The 24,692-nt window shown below is 39.9% G+C and overlaps 1 protein-coding gene across 6 annotated transcripts in view; it reads left to right on the plus strand.

Moving 5' to 3' along the window:
• The window catches only part of wdfy3 (WD repeat and FYVE domain containing 3), a 154,199-nt gene that overhangs the window by 15,695 nt on the left and 113,812 nt on the right, over positions 1-24,692 (plus strand). For all 6 annotated transcript variants that reach the window (XM_047380824.1, XM_047380823.1, XM_047380825.1 and 3 more), the window contains exons 2-4: positions 15,830-16,040; positions 20,043-20,166; positions 20,801-20,910. In XM_047380824.1, the coding sequence (XP_047236780.1) occupies positions 15,830-16,040; positions 20,043-20,166; positions 20,801-20,910 (445 nt within the window). The remainder of the gene's footprint in view (positions 1-15,829; positions 16,041-20,042; positions 20,167-20,800; positions 20,911-24,692) is intronic.

Here is a 24,692-nt window from a genome sequence, read left to right on the forward strand (position 1 = left end):
GATTTCTCTGTTAGGTTTTACCCACATAATTAACTGGAACAGCACTTAAACTTGTTAGAGGAATTATTAAGTGATATCGAAACAGTATGTTAACATGCTAATATCAGCTTAGCATCTGAACACAACCCGTTAGCAGGAGCAAACAGGTAGATGTTCTTTGTATTTCTGGTATCACAATCTAATCACGGTTTTCTGTGTGGTAAGGAGTTTACCACTGAAAACTCAGACTTAAAACCTAAACGTGGATCATCACTCAGGTACTGTGTCAGGTCCTGAATGTTCTTTCCTATTTGAGACGAGGCTTTTTTTTTGCTGGAGATATCTTTAGGCCAAAATTACTTTTTTTCCAAAATATCTTGAATTTTGACAATTTATAAAAAAATCTCTAAGCCCCTAAGGGAAAATATAAAGGTGAATTGAACTCAATGAACCAGGATGTTCCTAATCAGGACTAAAATGTCCATGTTTTTAATTTTTCTGGTAGTCGTACATCCCCTCCTCCTGAGTAAATGGTACATTCCTCTCTGTTATGGCTGTAGTGTTCGCCACACTCCACCCTCCCCTCCTGTCTTTCTAAAGCCCTGTACACCCCACCCGGTGTCAGGGGGGGATCAGCTGTGCCAGTCCCGGCAGACCACACACACACACACACACACACACACACACGAGCAGATACACACACAGTTTGCTTAGTGGAAAACAAAGCCTGTGAAGACGATCCCTGCCTCCATGCATCCGTACTTAGCATGTGCTGTCCTGATGCTGCCAAGAGAGGGAAAGGCATCGGGCACATCAGAAAGGGACATTTTCAGAGGGGCACTAGCAGTGGATTTTTGCCTTTTTGATGGAATATTTTTGTTTCTTCTGGTGCTGAAGAGTTGAAATGCTGGCAGAGCGCAAAGAGAACAGCAGGTAGGAGAAATCAGAGCTGGGTGCTAAGCTTGTCTCCGTGGTGACTTTTAGTTTGTTTACTCACTTCACCAATATAGATACAGGTTATTGCTCATCAAAGCTTTTATTTTCTGTAGATTTAATCACTGATGTGTCTCTGTAGAGGCAGTTGTAATATGTATTACAAACTGCACCGATGTCTCGATTGCCACCATTTGCTAAATAGATCCAGATAAAAGCTCTGACCTCATCTGAATAACAAATGTAACGTAAGATGACAGAAGAAGGATGTGTTCAGAAGTTTAGGAATATAATATATAATATTTAACGACCTTTGCAAAATGACGCTGGCACAGGGTAGAAGACGGCCAATATGAGGATTAAGCTATTTTAAAAATCTTGCCCAACACTGAAACCTACTGAACTCTGAGCTGTATATTTAGGGTTTCTAAATAATTATAATGTGACTGGGAAATTCATAAGTCTCATAACATTTCCAAATGAAACAAAAAATTGGCTAAAAATGATCAGAAATCAGTTAAAACTTTTAAAAGAATGAGCCAATTATTTATAACCACATTACTTAACATTTGATAAAGGCAGCAAGAAAGAAGCTCATCATCCTTTTGTCAGATTAACAGCTAAGCGATAGCCGATGCCACACAGGCAATGGTTGCTATGGTAATTTTAAACTCGAATCGTCACTATATTGTCATTTTAGACAACGCAGATGGAACAAAACATGGTTCACTGAATATATTTTTCCCTAATTGGAATATAATATAATATGCCCCTGACTTGAATTAATAACATTTTGAAGTGGCCCAGGCAGAGAACTGACTTGAATCTCATAGAGAATCTGTGGAGAGAGCTAAAGATTAGGGTGATGGCAAGGAGGCCTTCCAAACTCAAAGACTTGGAGCTCATCATGAAGACAAATGTTCAAAGTATCTCTGGAAACATGCAAAAGTTGGTTAACAGGTACGAGAAAGGTTTAATTGCTGGAATGCCAATCAAGATTTTTAAGTTAATTATTGTAAAGGGTATAAATAATTTCTGACATGCTATTTTTTGTTATTTTTATAAAATCGTTACTCCTACATTGTTTTATGCATCTTTTGAGAGACATCAGTCTCATTTTGTATCAGAAATACATTTCTTGATTGATTGAAAATTAGTTTGCTGGAATTAGTTAGTCTGAATCTGCAAGGTATATGCATTGTTTTGGGCCTAACTGTTTGTAACATTAAAATAAAGTTTAACCAAATCAATTTGTTTGTGTTATTGAAATGAAATATTGACAACTGATCTTAATGAAAAACAGAAATCAGTATATGCCATTGAAAACCTGATTGGTGCGTCTGTTCAGTTTTTCCATGAATCTAAGGGTGTATTCACATCTGCCACTTTTGGTCTGCTTTAAATGAACCAGAGTTTGTTTCCCCTGTTGGGCCGGACCTTTAGTGCAGGTGGGAATACACTCAAGCAAACTGTGGTCCGGAACAAACGACTGGACCGAGACTCACTTTTTGAGGTGGTCTCGATCCGCTTCCAAATGGACTCTGGTGCGGTTCGCTTATGGTCCCGATCTAAACCAACTACAGAAAATGTACGTCTCTTTGGACTTAACAAGCCACCGTAGCCAGTAGCAAAGGTGTACGTTCAGTACGTTGACTTCAGTACGTTGTACTGAACTCATACCTGATCAACTGTATGTTGCTTAGCAACACCACTGGCATGTTGTGGGACAAGATGCATGCATTTTCTGACGCCTGTGTTGAATGAGCTGCTCTTCACTCTCAGTAATATTCCAGCTGTAATAACGGCACAATTATGCAGAACGGAGTTGCTGCATGCAGCACGTCTACAGTTGTTTTCCTAAATTTCCGGGTCTGTGTTGTGTTCTGCCCCTGTCATTTCTGTCCAGTGGGAGCAATGATCTTCACCCGCTTGGCTTTGTTTAGCAGTAATAGTTTATTTGCAAAAAGTACAATGTTAAAGCAAACTGCACCAAACACAAAAAATAAAGTCCGCTTTTGATTTGGACCAAACAAGCAGACTAAAGGACTTTCCTGGTGTGAATACACCCTAACGAAATAAGCATATGTTATTCTACCTGTTTAATTGGTACCTGCTACAATAAAGGAAAGCTATATCTGCAGGCTAGCTATTAGTAAAATAAATGGTAAACATGAGTCAGGGTTTCTTTTAAGACCTTCTCACACCTTTGTGCTTCCTCTAACCAAATGTTAAACACATTACAGAAGTGGCAAATACCCTCACTGAAGAAAAACCTTTACATTGAAGCTATTATCAGAGCAAATTAACTCATTTGCTATGGTGTGTTCATGGACTGGAGAAATAAAATGGCTTTTTAGCTTTCCTGTCATGCTGGTTTAAGATGAAAATCAATCTACCAAATGATCAGTGTATTTATTAGATTAACTGAGCTGTTGCTACCAGTTATGTATGCTGGTAATTCACTTTAAAACCAAAACATACCAGCATTTGTGTGGGGGGCTGGTGTGAATTCAGCACTCTGCCAGCGTAGCCTTTTAATTTCTCTTAATTAGCATTTAGTTGAAAAAGTTTGTGTTTTATCTCGCTCCTGTCAACCCCCCTTTTCTCCTTCTGTGTGGAGCTCCTCAGCTTCCACCTACCCCTGTAGACTGTCATACAAGAGGCTACCATTACGTCACTTTCTCCAGAGGAACAACCACAGGCTTTTGAAGAGCCGGGCCTTTCCAGGGCATTGGCTGCCTTCATCTCCCAGGAGTTGGTGTTAACTCAGCGAGACGTTCATTGAAGCTGGCGTTTGCTTAAATAGAGTGCTTTAAAAGAAAAAAAAAAAAGACTGGAGGGCCCAGAAAACAGGCACAGTTTCTCACTGCATGGGAGTTGACATTCCATTGATGCCACCAACTCATTTTCTCTACTTCAGCCAAGACAAAAACATTTTGTTTCTGTTAGCAGCACTGGCTGTGCCTGTAGCACAAAATAAGTATTGATGTGTGGATTTGTTTATGCATTTTTTGCTTGTTACTTTGCAACTTCTCTTGCTCTGAGGTGGTGATTCTTTGCATGATGAAGAGATGAAGCTGAAGCTCACTAAAGATGCTGCCTTTATCATCCATGTCATTTCACCTTTCCTTGAGATTCATCAATATTCAGTGTGTCCGCTGATTCCATAGGTCAAGTCATGTAACAGTGATTTTTTTACATCAGGGCAAACAGACAAGTAAAAGGCTGCCAAGTCTAAACTTGCATTAGAATGGAAAGCAAGTGGGCCACAGATTAATCTACTCTCCACCAGTGTTCAGGGGCGGAGCTAGAGGGCTGGCCAGGGTAACATTTACCACCTCTGGAACGTAATTGGACACCCCGGGTGCCTCTCAAGGTGAGAGAAAGGTCACTGCACCTAGCGTCTAAAGATGCGCAATTAGAGTAAAAGACCAAGGCAGACATGATTTATCGTAACGTATTTCGTCCACGCATGCAAGATCTGAACCCATGCAGGTGGTTTTGGGGGGCCTGGCCAGGCCCTTTGCCTTGTCGTGCTCATCTCCGATTGGGGCTCGTCAAACAGGAAAGGCAGTGATGTAGAGTCTGAAAGCACGCTTGTTTTTACCAGCAAATGGACATATGAATAAAAACACAGATGGAGTAATTATTGCTAAATTTCGGATAGACTTGTAAAATGGCTAAAAAGCTACACTTATGAGGCTGGTCTTTGCAGTTAGAGATGTATTAGGAAGGCACTTCCTCTTTAGACTCTTCTTCTGGTGCCAGATGTTGAACATAGGCAGTTTTTATCTGCAGCGCCGTCAACAGTTTAACATAGGAACGACAGCGGTTCAGCTGCACCTCAAGTGCATGTAAAACCACAACATGGAGAACTTAAACGAGAACATATGAGGGCCATGTATGCCTGGGGTGAATACAAGAATTGCCCATTTCTACAGTCCATAATAGAGCTATTTTCCTGGAAGCTCCTTCTTCCCCTATCACTGTTTCCTCTTCAAGCTCGCGAGTGCATTCGAGTATCGTCTCACATACAAGTGCACTCAAACGCCAGAAGAACAACATGCTAATTTATTGATTATCAGAGACTATCACTATCAGAAAATGTTTCCTATAAAATAGACAAATCACCATTCTGGTGGGTTCTCTGCCCAGAGACCAAATGTCAGCCAGCTGCTTACAGGCTTGTTTGTATTGTAAATGGTAAATGTATTGTGACAAGAAGCTGACTGCTTCAACATTTGCTCTGGTCACCCGGTGGAGAAACACCGTCCTGGATCAGTCTAAGCTCATTACTTTGCCTTTTGAAGGTTTAAAGCTTTGTTGCTGAACTTCTCCTGGAAAATCTTTATATCATTCAACCCGGATTGGGTTTTGTATGTTGTGTTTTACTCTGGTAACAAGTTGCTTTGCGTAAACGCTTCCAAAAGTATGTTGCTGATCAGTACATAAGGTTCCGATCCTTTTGCTGCTACACTTTTTAATCAGCCTTGTAGATCCTAATTTCAGGTTTTTCTGTGTCTGAACTCCAGTTTTCATAGTTTAAATCAGGAAGTTAAATCTAGGTATACTACTTAAAGCTGGGTTTATTTTCTCAAAAAATAAATTTTGACTGTATTTAAATAATGGCAAATATGGCGCTTAGTGCACAGAAAAAACAACAAAGACTTAAGATGCATTCAGTGAAATGGCCTTTGGGTATAAAGTGCCAACTCCAGCATGAGTACTCAAAATGAAGCCTGTGTTTTGGTTTTCTGGGGTGGGGAGTGATGAAAAAGTAGTTTTGGCCCATACGAACTTCCATACTAGGGCATAAACCACTATGGTTGATTTCTCTTTTCCTCTCCACGTTTAGAAAATACATTTATTGGAGGGGTTCCAACCCTCCAATAAAACTACCAGGGGAACGCTGACGTTTCTCCGTGTTCTGATTTTGTTTTTTTGTTTGACAGGGTTTCCTTAAGTTAAATAATTTTATTCTTATTCAATTTTTAAAAATTTTGTTATTTATTTATTTTTTGAAGGGATTGTTATTGCACTAGCGGCCTTTTTTTTTTTTTTTTTTTGCAGTAATCAGACAGGAAATGGGCAGAGAGAGAAGGAAGGAAAGACATGCAGGAAAGATCCCAAGGTTGGGAATCGAACCCCTGGCGCCTGCTCTACCTCTACGCCAGTTTGGTTTTGATTAAAAGTCACCTTTAATGTTGGATTATGTGTAGCGCGTTGCTTTTGTCCTGCTGTTTGAACAACTTAATGTTCAGAGTTGCATTTGCGGGTTGAACATTGTTGGAATAATGAATGGATTTTAAGATACAATAAATATTTTGAATCGGATATCAGTTTTAGGCTACAGAATATCGCCCAGCCATAATTTCTGCATGTGCAAAAGAGATCCCTTTTTTCACATTAAGGCCTTGATCCCTTTGCTAGACCCCCTCTGACCTATCCAACACCTGCTGGGAATGACTGTCCTAGAAATAACATACAACCACTACTTTCTGTTCCAACAGAACTAGAAGACTCATGTTGCTGTAGTTAGCCCACCCAGTAGGTAGAGTGAGCACTAATCCTGCATTTGTCACTGCCGTCCCTTTTGTTGATTTTTCCAGCTCAGCCTTATGCTCAAGTCGTATGACATGTGTTTGCCCCAGTTTGTGGTCCCGGCCTCGCTGTGTTCCGACTCCACCGTCCTGTCTGCACTCTTATGTGCTTCGCTGACTCTCTGTTACATTGGGTTCCTCGCAGCAAAGCCAACAGTCAGCATTGTTCAGGGATAAATGCTGCCTTTTATGTGCATCAAGGATGTGGTACAGGACAAAATAGACAGCCCATTTCAGCATAAAGACGTCCTAAGACAAAATTCCTCTTTTAAAACTGATAAATATTTTAGTTAATTATTTCACAAAAGTAACTGATCTCAGAACATGTTAATTAACCCATTAGTGGTAACTGCCCATGCTTGCTGTAATTACCTGTAAGACTTTGAATTTTACAAACTTTTTAAAAGATCCGTCATTGACTTTGTGATTTATTTATACCTACTTTGCCTTGGTCTCAGTTAACTTCAATTAAAACATAGTTAGAGCAGCTCTTAATACATGGCTTTAGCAGATCCTTTCATAATTTGATTTTATATTATATTATATTTGATTAAATATTTAAACCGTTGGAACAAAACTGTGGTTCATCTTTATGCCAAAATGACATTTCTAGAATAGTTTCATAATGCAGTTTGACCTTATCACTCCAAACTGATCTGTGTCTGAAAGACGCTTCACCAGTTTATGTTATTTACATGCTTTAATCGCCATGGTTCCTTACATCCGTGAACAATGCATTCAGCCCATTGGCCGGGATATATTTAAACCACTTCTGCTTTTGGTTCCTTAATTTCTGATGTCCTGCAAGTTTTTCTTGTTGACTGGAAGCTTTTCAACAGGACATGACTGTGGTTTAGCCCGAGTTTCCGTCTGAGCTGGTGGCTAAAGTCTGGACTTTTGTGCTACTGAAGCCACTTCTTGATTACTTTGTAACCCCACTGCTAGCTTCTGGCTCAGTCAAATGTGCTGTAAACCAATGGCTTTTTCCCAGAGGCCCAAAAAACTTTCTTATCTGACTAGTTAAAGTAGAAAAGCCTAAAATCTGTCCCTCAGGTTTAGCAGAGAGATAATTTAGTTTTATTTACGATCAGAACCAGCATATATTCTGAATGTTGTTAACGGGTTATGAGTAAAGTAGAAAGAAACACTCTGATTTGTGTCAGAGTAGAAAGAGGAAGGACGGTCTCTGCAGAGCGAACTGATTGCAGATTTTCTCTCGGGTTGACTGCTTCAGGTTGTGGGCTGCAGCAGTGATCACAGATTCTTCCTTTTTTACTCTTTGTGTTTTGAATTTTTTTTTTTTATATCAGCAAATAAAATATACAGATTGTTCATTATATATTTCCCATCTCCCTGTAGGTTAATTTGTGAATCAGATGGTAAATATCAGTGCAGCCACCACAGTCAGATGGATGTTCACAAGAGATTTTTCCCCAGGTCTAGTCCCCCCTCAGTAGTGTTGTTAAGAGATTAAAAGCTCATAAAATGCCAAATAAAATACTCAATGATTTTTTTAATGTTGCTGCGAAACATTTTATGAGGTTCTTTCTGAAATACATGAGATGAAAATAATAAAAGTATGACAATATTTTTGTTTTAACTAGTGCAAAACAGCAAGTAGTAAGCACGTCAGAGCTTGCCACGACAACAAGAAATTTGTTGAGGTGACGGATTTCTAAAACCCAGATGAAAAAATAATTTCCCTGTTTAGAACTAGCAACAGAATGCTGCAGTGGATTAACACAATATGTTCAATATACTGCTGTGTATTTGGACAGTTATTATTGTAATCTGTCCTAGGGATGGGCATTAATTGTGTTGTTTATCGTAAAAATTATTATCATGATAGGAGGTTTGATTTATTGTGACATAAATGTCAATTAATGATGTCTGAAAACCCAAAAACTGGCTGTCTTTTCAGAATTGTTATTTTTACTATTTTCTCCACTGTTGGAGAAATATATATCAATACATCTGAAAATATGATTAACTTATTTCAAAATGTCTGTTTTCTAAGAATGTTAATTGGGTTTGTGGGGCTCTGACAGCAGGGACATGCAGTCACAGCCATACAGTTACCTAAAACAACTGAAAAGAAGTTGTAAACACTTTTTATCACTTTTGTTGTTATCACAACAAATACCACAACATGTCATGATAGAATTTCAAGTTCATATCACCCACACCTAATCTGTCCCTCAGCTGATTGTTTGGATGCTGCAATGGATGCTTCTCTTAGCTTTTGGCTCTTAACTCATAGCTTCCTGTCCTCTACAGGCTGCGCTTTTTAGCAGAGAGCTAGAATTTATGCTAAAACTCTGCAAATATTGTAGCAATGACTTAATAATAATGTTACTTGGTAACATGCAGCACAAAGTGGACACTCTGCCTGCGCTGTGGAAGTTTCACTCACCTCGGCATGCTGAATGCTTGAAGTGAGTGAAACGGCAGGGGGGTTGGCCCTTTCTTCAGACTAATTCAGCTGATAATGGGGGGTTTTCACATGACATCGTGGTCATCTTGGGTACCAGCTGCAGCCTGTTTTCGTTGTTTTAGCGTGATCTGTGTAGCAAAACTCTGGAACATTCAATTTAACTACTGGTAAAAATTGCTTAATTGTGTGCTGTGCTGTGCATGGTGGTCAAGACCAGTGTTCATTCTATCGTCTGCCAGCCGTGATAGAAAATCAGTGTGAGAAAACAAAAACACAGTGGTACACAACAGTAATACAAAAAAACAGTGGTACATGTTGACTACTGTGGCTGAATCGGATATCCAGGCCAGATTTGGATGGCTTGAACCTCACTCATGCCAGAGTGTGCTGTGTGCATTTTGTGACGGGTAAATAAATAAAGTTCTCCTACATTTACTGTAATAATATTCTGGAACGTAGGCTGCCAAGATTGTGAGCTGATCAGTGGATTCTGAGCACTGAGCAGCACTTAGCACTGCCACTCAGCGCTGTGACCTACTTCACGCCTTGACCAGCTAGATGTAGTCCGCAATTTACCTTTACTGTTATGCTGTAAATATCATAGTAATATAAGTATTATGTAATTATCCTATAAAAGGCAATATTGAACTTATTATGAATTTTTGCCTATTTTGTGGCTAAGAAAAAGCAGTTGTGCAGCCAATCGTCCGGATTTGCGCTAAATAAAACCAACATATGGATCCACCTTGTTTATGGCCGCAATTTTCTTGAGGTACATGGCCTTACCTGGAGGCTGCAACGACTCTAGATACTTATTCATGGTCGAAAAAATATGCAATGTTGGGAAAAGCGTGAAGCGATACGGAGACACCCAAGATGGTGGACTGGCGACTTCAGTGCTGTCAATGAAAACCTCCCATTATTTGACCTCATGGGGACACTCAGACTGTTTATGAGTGCCCTTCCCGATGCCAACATTTGTGACAAGAAAGGAAAAAAAGACTGCAGCTCGACTGTGTTATATTTCCTGTTTGTTTTTTTACTTTCCAAATTTAAATAATCAAATATCCATTATGTGCACCTCAACGTATAGCAAAGCTACCAAGCAGTGCAGTTTACAAGTGCTGCCTCTTCAGGCCTGTCTCTCGTTATATGACTTTAATGTCAACTCCTTATTTTAATCTCCATCTGCTTCGGGCAGGGTTATAACCTTCCTTTGAAAGCCTAGACTTGTATTGCTGGCCTTGTTTTAGTTCCTTATCTCCAACAGGCAGGGCTGCAGGTTAGTAAGAGCCGAATGGTGCAGTATATTGCTTCCAGACACCCGCTGTATTGTAAATGTCAAATCCTGCGCCTTTCAGGTCTTCTCTGCTTTGATTTCCACTGTGTGGAAAATGTGTTTGAGGCTAACACAGCCTCCATCCTCTCTCTAGTTATTTTCTGATGAAATCTTTAAGCAAGCTAAAGAGCCCAAAAAATGCTCAAAGCACTTATGTGACAGAACTGACTCACAACATGATTACAATATCTGTATTTGTTGTTCCTTTCATTTCTGGCGGTTTGTCTTATGCTCCCAGACTAAACACAGTTAAGTGATGCTTAAAACCTAATTTGTGTCCAGGGGAATCAGTTCCGACATGGTGATTGTTTGCTCTCTATGATTCAATTCATCGAGATTGCTTTGTAAAACAAAAAGGTCCATATGGACCGATGTTCTGCACAGCAGCAAATAGCCATTGTTAAAATGTGTAGCAGTTTGGGTTCATGTGGAGGGCAGTGCAGAAGGTTGGGTAAAATTACTTTCTAAAATCCTTAGTTTTGAGTAGTGTTGTTACTATCACAGATGCCACATCTGTGCAAGGCAGCTGTCTGATGTTCTCATGATGTTGCTCTCTATGTTCCTGTGTGGCAGCATCTAAAGGAACGAGAAAACATTCATCAGAAAAGTATTCAAACATGGCAGGGTTTACAGCCCTGAGTCGTTGAGTCAACTGGGTGATCCGTCTAAAAAATTATGGGGCACTGAAATTATTTTGTTCCCCTTGCGAGAATAGTATTGCATATTATAGACAACTTACTGGTCTAAGGAAACTTACTGGTCAGAGATTAGAAATTGTCCTTCCAATCTTAATAATTGATAAGTAAATCACTGATTGATCAGCGGTGATCAAAGCGCATGATGTTGGAAAAATATTTTGGCTTAAAGGACAAATTATGCAATATATTATCAAAATACCTTAATCACTCCGTTTCGGAAAATGTGCATAAAGAAGACCTAAATGTCTGCAAAGATGACCTAAGCACTGTATGTTTGGCTGGCTCCACTGAGTCAAGATTTTTCTAGAATTCAGAGAAGTAACTGAAAAAGAAATCTTTAAATTTCTGATGTTTCTGGTCTCAACATCCACGGAGTCTTCTCCTGGCTAGAAAAACTGGTTCCAGAGGTATATTAACCCCTTCCCATCTGAATTTATTCAGTCATATAAAGAAAAGGATTTTTGCGGGTTTGCTGTTGGTGATCGTCATTTTGCATATAGCACATACAATGGATAAAAATCTTGGAGTGTGGTATACCGTAATCACTTTGAGGCAAGTTTGCGACAACTGGCTTAAACGGGGTTGAATTCATGATGGTCTAGAACCAGCTACCTCTTAAATCCATGGCTTGTTGGATAAACTGGAGGTTTAAGGGTGGCAATGGCTCTTTAGACTTAAAATTAAGAAGGAAGTGTCAAAACAATTTTGTTTTCTAACATAGCAACAACATCAGAAAGGCAAATCAGGTTCACTCCTTCACAAGAAGTCAAACCTGAAAAGCTGCCAGATCACCTGAAATATGTGGATTAAATCCTTTACCGTTTTCCCTGTATGTAGCAAGAAATGCAACAAGAAATGTTCATAAAATGGGGTTACACCATATTACATACAGTGCCCTGCGAAAGTACTCGGCCCCCTTGAACTGGTCAACCTCTTGCCACATTTCAGGCTTCAAACATAAAGATATAAAATTCAATTTTTTTTGTGAAGAACCAGCAACAAGTGGGACACAATCGTGAAGTGGAATTAAATTTATTGGATCTGTCAAACTTTTTTAACAAATAAAAAACTGAAAAGTGGGGCGTGCAATATTATTCGGCCCTTTACTTTCAGTGCAGCAAACTCACTCCAGAAGTTCAGTGAGGATCTCTGAATGATCCAATGTTGTCCCAAATGACTGATGATGATAAATAGAATCCACCTGTGTGTAATCAAGTCTCCGTATAAATGCACCTGCTCTGTGATAGTCTCAGGGTTCTGTTCAAAGCGCAGAGAGCATCATGAAGACCAAGGAACACACCAGGCAGGTCCGAGATACTGTTGTGGAGACGTTTAAAGCCAGATTTGGATACAAAAAGATTTCCCAAGCTTTAAACATCCCAAGGAGCACTGTGCAAGCAATCATATTGAAATGGAAGGAGTATCAGACCACTGCAAATCTACCAAGACCTGGCCGTCCCTCTAAACTTCATCTCGAACAAGGAGAAGACTGATCAGAGAAGCAGCCAAGAGGCCCATGATCACTCTGGATGAACTGCAGAGATCTACAGCTGAGGTGGGAGAGTCTGTCCATAGGACAACAATCAGTCATACACTGCACAAATCTGGCCTTTATGGAAGAGTGGCAAGAAGAAAGCCATTTCTCAAAGATATCCATAAAAAGTCTCGTTTAAAGTTTGCCACAAGCCACCTGGAGACACACCAAACCTGTGGAAGAAGGTGCTCTGGTCAGATGAAACCAAAATCGAACTGTTTGGCCACAATGCAAAACGATATGTTTGACGTAAAAGCAACACAGCTCATCACCCTGAACACACCATCCCCACTGTCAAACATGGTGGTGGCAGCATCATGGTTTGGGACTGCTTATTGTCAGCAGATGGTCAAAATTGATGGGAAGATGGATGGGGCCAAATACAGGACCATTCTGGAAGAAAACCTGTTGGAGTCTGCAAGAGACTTGAGACTGAGATGGAGATTTATCTTCCAACGCGACAATGATCCAAAACATAAAGCCAAATCTACAATGGAATGGTTCACAAATAAATGTATCCAGGTGTTGGAATGGCCAAGTCAAAGTCCAGACCTGAATCCAATCGAGAATCTGTGAAAAGAGCTGAAGACTGCTGTTCACGAACGCTCTCCATCCAACCTCACTGAGCTCCAGCTGTTTTGCAAGGAAGAAAGGGCAAGAATTTCAGTCTCTCGATGTGCAAAACTGATAGAGACAAACCCCTAGAGACTTGCAGCTGTAATTGCAGCAAAGGGTGGCGCTACAAAGTATTAACGCAAGGGGGCTGAATAATATTGCACGCGCCACATTTCAGTTTTTTATTTGTTAAAAAGGTTTGACACATCCAATAAATTTTATTCCACTTCATAATTGTGTCCCACTTGTTGTTGATTCTTCACAAAAAATTTGAATTTTATATCTTTATATTTGAAGCCTGAAATGTGGCAAGAGGTTGAAAAGTTCAAGGGGGCCGAATACTTTAGCAAGGCACTGTAATTCCTTTGCTGTCTGCAAAGGTCAAAAAGGAGTATAGAACCTGAATTACATATTTTCCAGGCCTGGCAAATAACAAAAATGAAGAATGGAAAAATGTTAGATTTAAAAAAAAAAAATCCTATCCAACTGTCTAGACGTGCCACCTATACATCTTTGTAATCCCATACTCTAGTAACCTGAGTGGGGATAGTTATAACAGTGGACTGTTAGAAAATGAAAGAAGAGTTGAACCTAGAAAAAAGGATTTCCACTCTCAGATATTTCTACTGTTGTTTTATGGGGGAAAATGATTTTTACAGTTATAATAAGCAAGGTAATGAAAGCTGAAAAGGAAGCTTTCAGCTTTAGATTGATGAGCAGTTCTTATTAGCCTGTTTTTTCTGGTTTTATTATTGGCGGTTTCTCTACTGTATTTAGGTTCAACGCGTGCTCTAAGATCTCCTAGCAACCAGTTCAACTAGTCTGGAGAGAAGTTGGCAAGTTGAAGAAATAGCTGAATATATTGAATATCAACCATTTTCTGAGGAAGAGGAGCTCAAAATTAATACCAGCGATGTTTGTTTACCTGTTCCTATACTGTCAGAAGAAATAGACACTAAACTAAACATTATCTTCTAGGATCATCTCCCAATAATATAATTATTTTGGGGAGTAAATTAACTTTGTAACACCTCTGCACCTGTCATAAACCACAAAAAGCGTGAAAACTTTTTTCATTTTAAAAACGCTTTCTATCGAAACATATTTGACTAACTGATACCTTGCCTTGCACACTATATTGTACTTTTATATATTGACATATTTAATGCAGACATATCACCTATGGGCCAGGAAGCAATTGTTTGTTTGTTTTTTGTTTTTTTTACATTTTGTGCAAATCTCAAGTTGATAACCAGCGTGGGAAATCTGTCATTTCAAAAAGATATCTGCAGTTGTTTAGTCGGTCCCATATGGTGATAGAAATTATGCTTTTTTACCATGTCAACAATGTTGGCCATCCATCCATTGCCTGTACCCACTGCCTAAATAATATTGGTAAATATCTGTTAACGGCCAAAACAGCAACGTTAATATCAGATATCGGTATTGGCCCATATTTTCATAGCGGTGCATCCCTAGTTTAATGAATGCCATGAACACTAGTGGCTGAATCAATGTCTTCTCTAGTTTGAAATGTGAACTGCTGCTGGCCCGGACTTTTAAAGTAAAATATTCTTGTCAGTGTTTCCTTTATTCATCTCACACAATAGTTTTTTTTTTTTTTTTTTGCGGGACTAGAGGTCTTTATTTTTTAATTTTTCTGACGGTAAGTAGCCAGGAAAGAGGGCAAAGAGAGAGGGAGCCATTCGGCAAAGGTCCCTGGGTCCGGGAAACAAACCTGGGACAGCCGCATCGAGGACTATAGCCTCTGCACATGGTTGTGCGCTTAACCCCTACACCACCAACGCTGCGCCCTCACTCATATTGTACCAGACAAATTGATCCCTGCTTTGATCGCTCTAATCAGTGGTTCCATAAAGGGCTGTACTCTTAACCAGATCTGCTTTTTCAGCTTCAGGCAATAGTATAACTAGTTTAAAATGGTGTTCAAAATTATTTTTGGCACATTCTCCTTTGCAAGTCCACAGTTCACAAGAATTTGGGTTAAATAGTCAATAATTATAATTTCTATATTGACCTAAATAATTCAGATTAGGTCTGCACTATATTAAAAAGTCGTGCGATGGCGATAATAATGGTAAATATTGCCGTGATGATATCAGTTGTCTTCTCTCTTTCTCATCTGTGCTTCCATCACTCTTTTATACACTGTCATTTGTCTCCGATGTGAGTATCTGCTGCCATAGATGGATTGTTTAACTTGATAAATATGACATTAGTTTGCAAAATGCAAGTTCATAACACCTGGAATATATTAGCCAACAGCTAGCAGTGTTTTGCATTGTGAATATTGCACACACTGCTATTGTGATGATGATATATTTGCGATGTATTCAGTCCTAATTCATATTCTGTTTTTAATAGCATAACCAGGCCCAGTTAAGAATAAAGTCAACTTTAGTAAAAATGCACCCAAGCTTGGAGCTGCTGCTGCTCCTTTGCATGTATTTCCATATGAATAGAAGTGAGATTTGCTGAAAGCAGCAATTTGTGACATGTGTTGGTGTAATCTATCAAGCACTAGCTAGCTTTGCAATAGCAGGACCTTTTATTGCTGTGTTGGAGTGAAAATCTGTTTTTCTGTAACGTTGACATCTTATTTAAACCAATCCACATCTGTATTGAGTAACGTGATGTGAGACATTTAACCTTCATTATGCATTTCATTTCCCGTAGGGCTGCCTTTGCCCTGACAAAGCCGCTCAAGATGAACATGGTGAAAAGAATCATGGGGCGGCCGCGGCAGGAGGAGTGCAGCCCGCAGGACAACGCGCTCGGCCTGATGCACCTGCGACGCCTCTTCTCCGAGCTGTGCCACCCTCCTCGTCACATGACCCAGAAGGAGCAGGAGGAGAAGCTCTACATGATGCTTCCTGTATTTAACAGGGTAAGTCATGTTCATGGTGGAGCTCCAAGAGGCCCGAACTGAGGTGGATCAATACTGATCGTCTCTGTTACGTTTGTGCTGTGAAAGAAGAGCAGTCAGAACATGTTCCTGTGTCCACCAGGCATCATGAGCGGATAAGAAAAAATAAATAACACTACTGTGATTTGTTTTCCACTTTAATTATGGAAGTAAAATAGTCTCATTAGAATCAGACATTTTTTAGTCATTGAATTTATAACACAGAATTTTTATCCTGTGCAATTATGTATGTGAATTTCTTTTTTTGTACCAGCAAAAATTCACCTGCAGAAATTCGCCTGAAAAAATTCACCTGCAAGAATTCGCCTGCAAATGTGTTGACCTTCTGGTGACTCAAGCCAAAGCAGTCAGCACTCGATCAAGTCGAGCGTCTTTTAGCCAATCAGATTACGCTTATCTGATCACGTGACACACCCTTGCCTTGGGCAGAGGCGAGTCTCTTCACAGTTTGCTGGGTAGTGGCTTAATGCGGATCAGTGATGAGATTCAAATGGGTATTAATTACCTGGTGATTTGTAATGATATATTTTTAGCAGACAAATCTCATCACTGATCCTCATTAAGCCACTATCCAGCAAACTTTGAAGAGACTGTGAACTAGGAAACCTCAACAGCATTTAGCTAGTACCCACATAGCAACAGAGATCTGGCCTAGTTCTGGAAGATCTGGAGAACCTGATCTTGGCCACTAAAGGGGTTCATTCTTTGGGGTGTTGGCAGAGTGTAACTGCATTGTTCGGGCCAGAACCAGACCAAATCTCTGTGGGTATCTAGTTTTTACCTATTATTTAACCATGCTAACCATATAAAGCTTAAAATTAAAGGTGTTTCATTTTGAAAAGTGATTTTGAATCAGAATGCATCTGTTGCCTTTTATGTGTCAGGAATTCACTCATGGTATGCTAATAATATACAGGTCCTTCTCAAAAAATTAGCATATTGTGATAAAGTTCATTATTTTCTATAATGTCATGATGAAAATTTAACATTCATATATTTTAGATTCATTGCGCACTAACTGAAATATTTCAGGTCTTTTATTGTCTTAATACGGATGATTTTGGCAAACAGCTCATGAAAACCCAAAATTCCTATCTCACAAAATTAGCATATTTCATCCGACCAATAAAAGAAAAGTGTTTTTAATACAAAAAACGTCAACCTTCAAATAATCATGTACAGTTATGCACTCAATACTTGGTCGGGAATCCTTTTGCAGAAATGACTGCTTCAATGCGGCGTGGCATGGAGGCAATCAGCCTGTGGCACTGCTGAGGTCTTATGGAGGCCCAGGATGCTTCGATAGCGGCCTTTAGCTCATCCAGAGTGTTGGGTCTTGAGTCTCTCTAAAACACAGTGGACCAACACCAACAGCTGACAAGGCACCCCAGACCATCACTGACTGTGGGTACTTGACACCGGACTTCTGGCATTTTGGCATTTCCTTCTCCCCAGTCTTCCTCCAGACTCTGGCACCTTGATTTCCGAATGACATGCAGAATTTGCTTTCATCCAAAAAAAGTACTTTGGACCACTGAGCAACAGTCCAGTGCTGCTTCTCTGTAGCCCAGGTTTGGGGAATGCGGCACCTGTAGCCCATTTCCTGCACACGCCTGTGCACGGTGGCTCTGGATGTTTCTACTCCAGACTCAGTCCACTGCTTCCGCAGGTCCCCCAAGTTCTGGAATCGGCCCTTCTCCACAATCTTCCTCAGGGTCCGGTCACCTCTTCTCGTTGTGCAGCGTTTTCTGCCACACTTTTTCCTTCCCACAGACTTCCCACTGAGGTGCCTTGATACAGCACTCTGGGAACAGCCTATCCGTTCAGAAATTTCTTTCTGTGTCTTACCCTCTTGCTTGAGGGTGTCAATAGTGGCCTTCTGGACAGCAGTCAGGTCGGCAGTCTTACCCATGATTGGGGTTTTGAGTGATGAACCAGGCTGGGAGTTTTAAAGGCCTCAGGAATCTTTTGCAGGTGTTTAGAGTTAACTTGTTGATTCAGACGATTAGGTTCATACCTCGTTTAGAGACCCTTTTAATGATATGCTAATTTTGTGAGATAGGAATTTTGGGTTTTCATGAGCTGTATGCCAAAATCATCCGTATTAAGACAATAAAAGACCTGAAATATTTCAGTTAGTGTGCAATGAATCTAAAATATATGAATGTTAAATTTTCATCATGACATTATGGAAAATAATGAACTTTATCACAATATGCTAATATTTTGAGAAGGACCTTTATTCAGGCTACTGCATAAACTCTTGCTGCAGGAGATGCTTATGGCTGACGGATTATAGTTCTTAAAATGTTAAAGGTCAGTGTTGGAAGCACAGTGTTGTCATCTCCATATTCAACCATAATATTAATTTTCTTTTGATTGTGTAGCCCTGGCTTGTTGTATTTAAGCATTTTAGTTCTAAATGTTTATTCTTACATCAGAAATACAGTTAATGCTGTGTTATTGCCTAAAGTAACTTAATTGTACATTTTATTTAATAAAAACACAACATCAGATCCCCTTGTCTAGGATAATTGAATAAACTGATAATTTTGCTAAAGAGAAAATATTTGTTTATTTTTCTATAAGTATTTTTACTGTAAAACAGCAAAAGCCACAGCCACCAACCCCAGAACAGAGATCTATTGGTAACCATACTTAACCCTTGTGTGGTGTTCATATTGTTTTTCCTCAGCCAATGTTTCTGGGTCTAGTGGACCTGTTGCATTTTGTGATTTTTAATGCCTCACAATCAAACATTTATTTAAAATCATGATATGAGTTGGAACAAATTTACAATTAATATACATTAATTGTATAATTTTTCCTTCAGTAAATAATGAAAATGGGTCCCACAGACACGAACACCATACAAGGGTTAAAATGATTCTTTCTCAGACTGAGGCTCAGATATGACCGGCTGCTTGGCTTAACTTTCTATTTACATTAAAGAAAGTTCAAACACAGTTCAGATGTTACACTGTGATCCTCTGCTGAAGGAAAGTAGATAACCAAACCCCCAGGCATGATGTCAGGGTGCAGAAATAACATTATAAGAAAGCGGAAAAAACTCACTAAATCCCAGATTTAGATGTGCATGACCTGCACACAGGATCAAATTATAGCACAGCATATCTCTTAAAATGAAGATTTGAAAGATGTGTCAGGAGGAGCACAGATCTTATTAAACATGTCACTTTGATTCTGAACGGAGCAAATAATGTATTTAAGACTGACACCTGACATGATCTCTGAAAGCCACTGAACATGGGTGGGCGGGGCAGTGGTCTGCCATTTAAATAATACAGCAAGCCGGGCCAAAAAAGAACTAAAGAACCGCACCCGGTGCATTGCAGTATTATGTTTAGTATTATGTTTATCTTTCTTGCCCGCTGTACCAAAGTGAGCCTGAAGGGGTTTAAAAATGCCCCTCATGAATTTGTCCTGTTTAGTGGAATCATGTTAGCTTTTCCAACTCTCCTTCATGCTACAGCTCTAAAATGATCTTCCATTTTTGTTTTGCAGCCTTGCTGCAGGCAGCTTGGTTTAGTGTTTTTATTAGACTGAAGAGCATCACCAATTCTCCCTTGAGTATCCAGCGTTGACAGTGATTCACTCACTGGTGGCAGAATTAATGTCAGAATTCAGAAACAGTCCCTGAGCAGCAGGACTCTCCAGGCCCAGTTGCCTGTCAGATATACTGGAGAAATAAACACACGAGTCTTTGTTCAATCAGCTGAAGTGCGTCGTTAAGCCTTCCATGAAATGTCAGAGAAATAAAACAAGCGAGCCACCTTCATGTTTCCTAACACCTATTTGGTATGTTCCTTAGGCTGTAATTGTGAGGAATTTAAAAAGCTAAGCAAATGGTCACTTTCTGTGAATTATCTATGGTCAGGTGATTAGAAACTATCATGTTCTGTAAACGTAAGTATTAAACAAAGTCTGATCTGTTTGCTTTAGGTGTTTGGGAATGCTCCACCCAGCGGCATGATGGAAAAGTTTTCCGACCTGCTGCAGTTCACCACCCAGGTGTCACGACTCATGGTGACCGAGATCAGACGCAGAGCCTCGAACAAATCCACAGGTGAGCTCTCAGACCCCTTGCTTTAACATAAACTTTGCCATTATGGATGACTTTTTCTTTTCTTGTTTGTGTGTGTTTCTACTCAACACGATGGTTGTACAGTTTTTCTATATACAGGTGCAGTGTAGGTTTAAGCTGTGCCATGATTCGGGAGCTTTTCTCTAACATCAGCGGCTGCATTTTAGTTTAGCTTCCTCACAGCAAGCCTGAACTAGACACAGAAACACACACAGTCCATTTCTCTGTTGTCAAGCAGAGAACATCTCTGACTTCTCCAGCTGGTCCTTAGACTGAGCTAGTAGTTGAGTCATGATGTCACATGAGTCAGCAGCTCTCTGTATTCATCTGATCGTTTTCTCTTTGGTCTAAGCAATGAGCTGCTAGAGTCTGGCTGCTGTTGTGGGCTTGATTTTAGCTTTCATTGGTTATTAAGAAACTTCCAAAAGCCAAGGTGACATGGTATTTTATACCTTCTGAGGAGACACACCTAGAGGTCTCTGCTGTGCTCTTTCCCACGTCACGTCCAACATAATGATTTCCGTATTTATTCATTGTTCCGGCAGCCATCTGCTTGCAACAGTGTGCCATCACCGTCCATCTGTTTAACCACACGATCGTGTGCTTCCTCCTGCAGAAGCCGCCAGTCGAGCCATAGTCCAGTTCCTGGAGGTGAACCAGAGTGAGGATGCAAGTCGTGGCTGGATGCTTCTGACCACCATCAACCTGCTGGCTTCCTCTGGACAGGTCGGTAAAGAGACCACGGAGCTGTTTAGTTTAACAAAGTATATTTGAACTTGTGTGTACACTGCCTTCCAAAGTATTAACACCCCTTGAACCACAAACTCCGACGTATTTCAGTAAGATTTTATGTGATTGACCACTGTCCCACTGTCTGGCATTAAATGAGGCTAAGCTGTTACTGTTTTAGGTCAGTTAGGGTCACTAAACATATTTGCATTGGCTAAATACCAGAATAATGACAGAGTTTTATAAACATGTTATTTATCACTTTCTTCAAAGTCAGAAGTTTACATACAGTAGATTACTCTGCATTTTAAACGATGTGGGAGAGCCCAGTTGACGAAGCTTCTGATTGGTTAATCTCAGGCATCACATTTATAAAGGCACATTACCACTGTCATGGCAGTTTGGGAAACTGCAATGACAAACAAAAACAGCCACAGTAATGTTTGGCTCATGTGTTTGGATATATTACAGTAGGTATTATGTTTTAAAAAGAATGTCTCTTGCAGGACAGAGAAAGATTTATACTATCATGTCTGTTTATCGACACAGAATAAGCAAAAATAACTTTGTAAACCAATACTTTATTTGTTTATGCAGATTATTTTTAACTCTGCTGCTTATTCACACTGATTTTCATAAAACACTGTTTAAAGTCATTCTGCTCCTGTTTTTCTTTTTTATATCATCCTTTAGTGACATCATAAATGGAGTTTGGTTTTTAAGCAATTATAATTAACAGCAGGAGAATATACAGTGTCTTCAAATGGCACAGTCTTGAAACATTTTTTACATTTCTCAGGTTACAACCACAGACTTGAATGTATTTATTGGGATTTTGTGGTGACGGACCATCACACAGTAGCACATAATTGTAAAGCAGAAGGAAAATGATACATGTTTTTATTTTTACAGCTGCTAGTCTTTGTGTTTTTACTCGTTCTTTACAAATAGTTCAACCTCAGTCCCGTTGGATGCCCTGTTTCCCCGTCTCTGCTGAAGAAAAGCATTCCCACAGCATGATGGTGCCTCTACCATGTCACAGTGGGGATAGTGTGTTTATAGGGTTATAGGCAGCATTAGTTTACTGACATGCAGTGCTCTTCTGATTAATGAATGGAAGTTTTTTTTATAATGTGAAAAAATTGAAAGGGTATGAATACTTTTCCCAAGGAACTGTTAACAGCAGCTGTAAAGGTCACACTCCTGTTCTTGTACTGTTGCCAGCTGACATTTTTTGAACTTTTCACAAGGAATTCCTAAATAGGGCTTGTGTTGGGAGCTTTTCCTGCTCTGCTGCACACCAGAAATTCACCGCCGTTGTTTCCCACTGAAACGTGCTCTCTTGACATGTGATGAACCCTTTTTTTACTCTGCTTTTTGTTGATGTTATTCTTTATTACCATAAGCCAGTGATAAACACATCTGAAAGAAAAATCTTAGTGTTAATTAAATGTAGTTGTAAAAAACGTTTTTTAGTAAATGAAATGATGACAATGAGGGTAACGATTTCAATTCTGTCTGCTTCAGTACTTGTCAAGTACAGAGCAAACATATATCATCCATTTATTTCTTAGATTTGCTCATTATTTTTGTCTAATGGAGTGGATTTAAGTCTGATGCCTCTTACTGGAGAACATATAGGAGAACTGTTGAAGTCATAAGTGAACAGGACGTCCTGGGCTTTTTTAAAGCAGTATTCTCAGTCCTGCTCCTCAGGGTCTCCCTGATCTGCAAGTTTTATATTGATGGGTTTTACCAACTGAATGACTGGCCGAGGAGGTCACTTATTACTTCAAATTAAGTGTATCACTTCAGAGATGCATTTAAAAACCACAGGGACAAAGGTTAGAAAACACTGGTGGTAACAGACCGACCAGGACTTTGTTTTCAAAGTGACAGCTGTTGGCATTTTATGTCAACAAGGAAGTTTAAAGTTAAAAGCAATAAGATCGATATTTTACAGGTATCACAATTTATTAGTTAAAATGTACCAGTGTTAATCTTTTGTTTGGTTCGTATTACATGTTCATCCGCTAGGGGCACTGTTGGGAGTTGGGAGCCCTTGTAGATTGCGAGCTACTGGATGTAGCCGTGTCGGAGTTGTTCTGGAGGCATGCTAATGGCGGAATAAAGTTACGAAAGAATAAACAAGTTGTTTTCTTTGACTAACATTGGTAGCAGAGGATGGTTAGTAACTACAGAGTTCCGCCAACGTTTGAAGAAGGAAAGCCTTACGAAAGCTGGAAGAATGAAGTCAACATTTGGACGAGAGTTACAGATTTGGAAAAAAAAAGAAACAAGCGCTTGCAGTCGCCCTGGCACTGTCTGGAAGAGCGCGGGACACAGCGATGGAAATTCCGCTAGACGACCTAAATAAAGACACTGGAATGATTATATTGTTCGCCAAACTAGATGTCTTGTTCCTGAAAGAGGAAAAGCACAGGATCTATGAGGCGTACTCGGATTTTGACCGAATCATAAAAGAAGTTAACATGTCGATGGCGGACTATATTATTGATTTCGAGCAGCGTTACTCGCGCATGAAAAAATACAACATGGAGCTACCTGACGGAGTTTTGGCTTTTAAGCTTTTGGACACTGCATGTTTGGATATGATGGACAGACAGTTAGCTTTAACGGCATGCTCAGATGTAACATTTGCTTCTATGAAATCCGCTTTGAAGAGAATAGTTGGCGAAAAAAGAGGTGCGGCAGCAGAAGGCATTAGACAGGAATCCGTGTTTGCAACGGAGCAACGGCAGCAAAAAGACAAGTACTGGCGGCAAAGTCCCCATCAGAAAAACTCCACAGCCTAACACACCGCAGCCCGGTACAAACCCGCTGGATAAGTACGGACGACGGTCGAAATGTGCAGTGTGCCAAAGTACTTTTCACTGGGTTAAAAGCTGTCCGCACAAAGCTGATAGTGTTAAAATTGCTGATGATACAAAAGACGTGGAAGAGTGCAATTTAACTCTGTACACCAAAGAATCACCAACAGATGCCGAACTATTCATGACAGAATGTTTTGGCTCGGCAATAATTGACACTGCTTGCACTAGGACAGTTTGTGGACAAGAGTGGCTGGACAACTACAGTACTGTATTACAAAAGAAAAGTGCGAAGAGTATGAAAGAGACAGAAACACAAAGTCACAGGCCCCTCAAGTTTGGAGATGGAAAAATCGTCTACTCCATAAAAAAGGTAAAGATACCTGCTAAAATTGGCAACACAAAGTGTAATATAGAAATTGAAGTAGTACCTGCTGACATCCCGCTGCTTCTGAGTAAAACCTCATTAAAAAGGGCAGGGACCGTTTTGGACATGGAAAGGGACAGTGCAGTGATGTTCAACCAGCCTGTCAAACTGGACTTTACTAGCTCAGGTCATTACTGCGTGAACATTGTGGACAGTGAAAATAGAAATGTTATTCACTCTGATAAGCTATTAGAAGCTACTGAGGAAGAAATACTGACTATAACAGTCAAGATGAACACAAATAAAAAGATGAAAGTTCTGGAGAAACTTCATAAACAGTTTGGACACGCCTCTGCTGATAAAATACAGAGACTTTTGACTGGTTCTGGTAACAAGGACACAGAATGCAACAGCCTGCTGAAAAAGGTTGTGAACCAGTGTGATGTGTGTCAAAGATATCGTAAGACCAAACCAAAACCTGCTGTCGGCTCACCATTGGCATCTACATACAATGAAACAGTTGCTGTAGATCTGCACGAACTTGAACCTGGGGTTTGGTACCTACACATTATTGACCAGTT

The sequence above is a fragment of the Girardinichthys multiradiatus genome, chromosome 12 (assembly GCF_021462225.1).
Source record: "Girardinichthys multiradiatus isolate DD_20200921_A chromosome 12, DD_fGirMul_XY1, whole genome shotgun sequence".
Taxonomy (NCBI): domain Eukaryota; kingdom Metazoa; phylum Chordata; class Actinopteri; order Cyprinodontiformes; family Goodeidae; genus Girardinichthys; species Girardinichthys multiradiatus.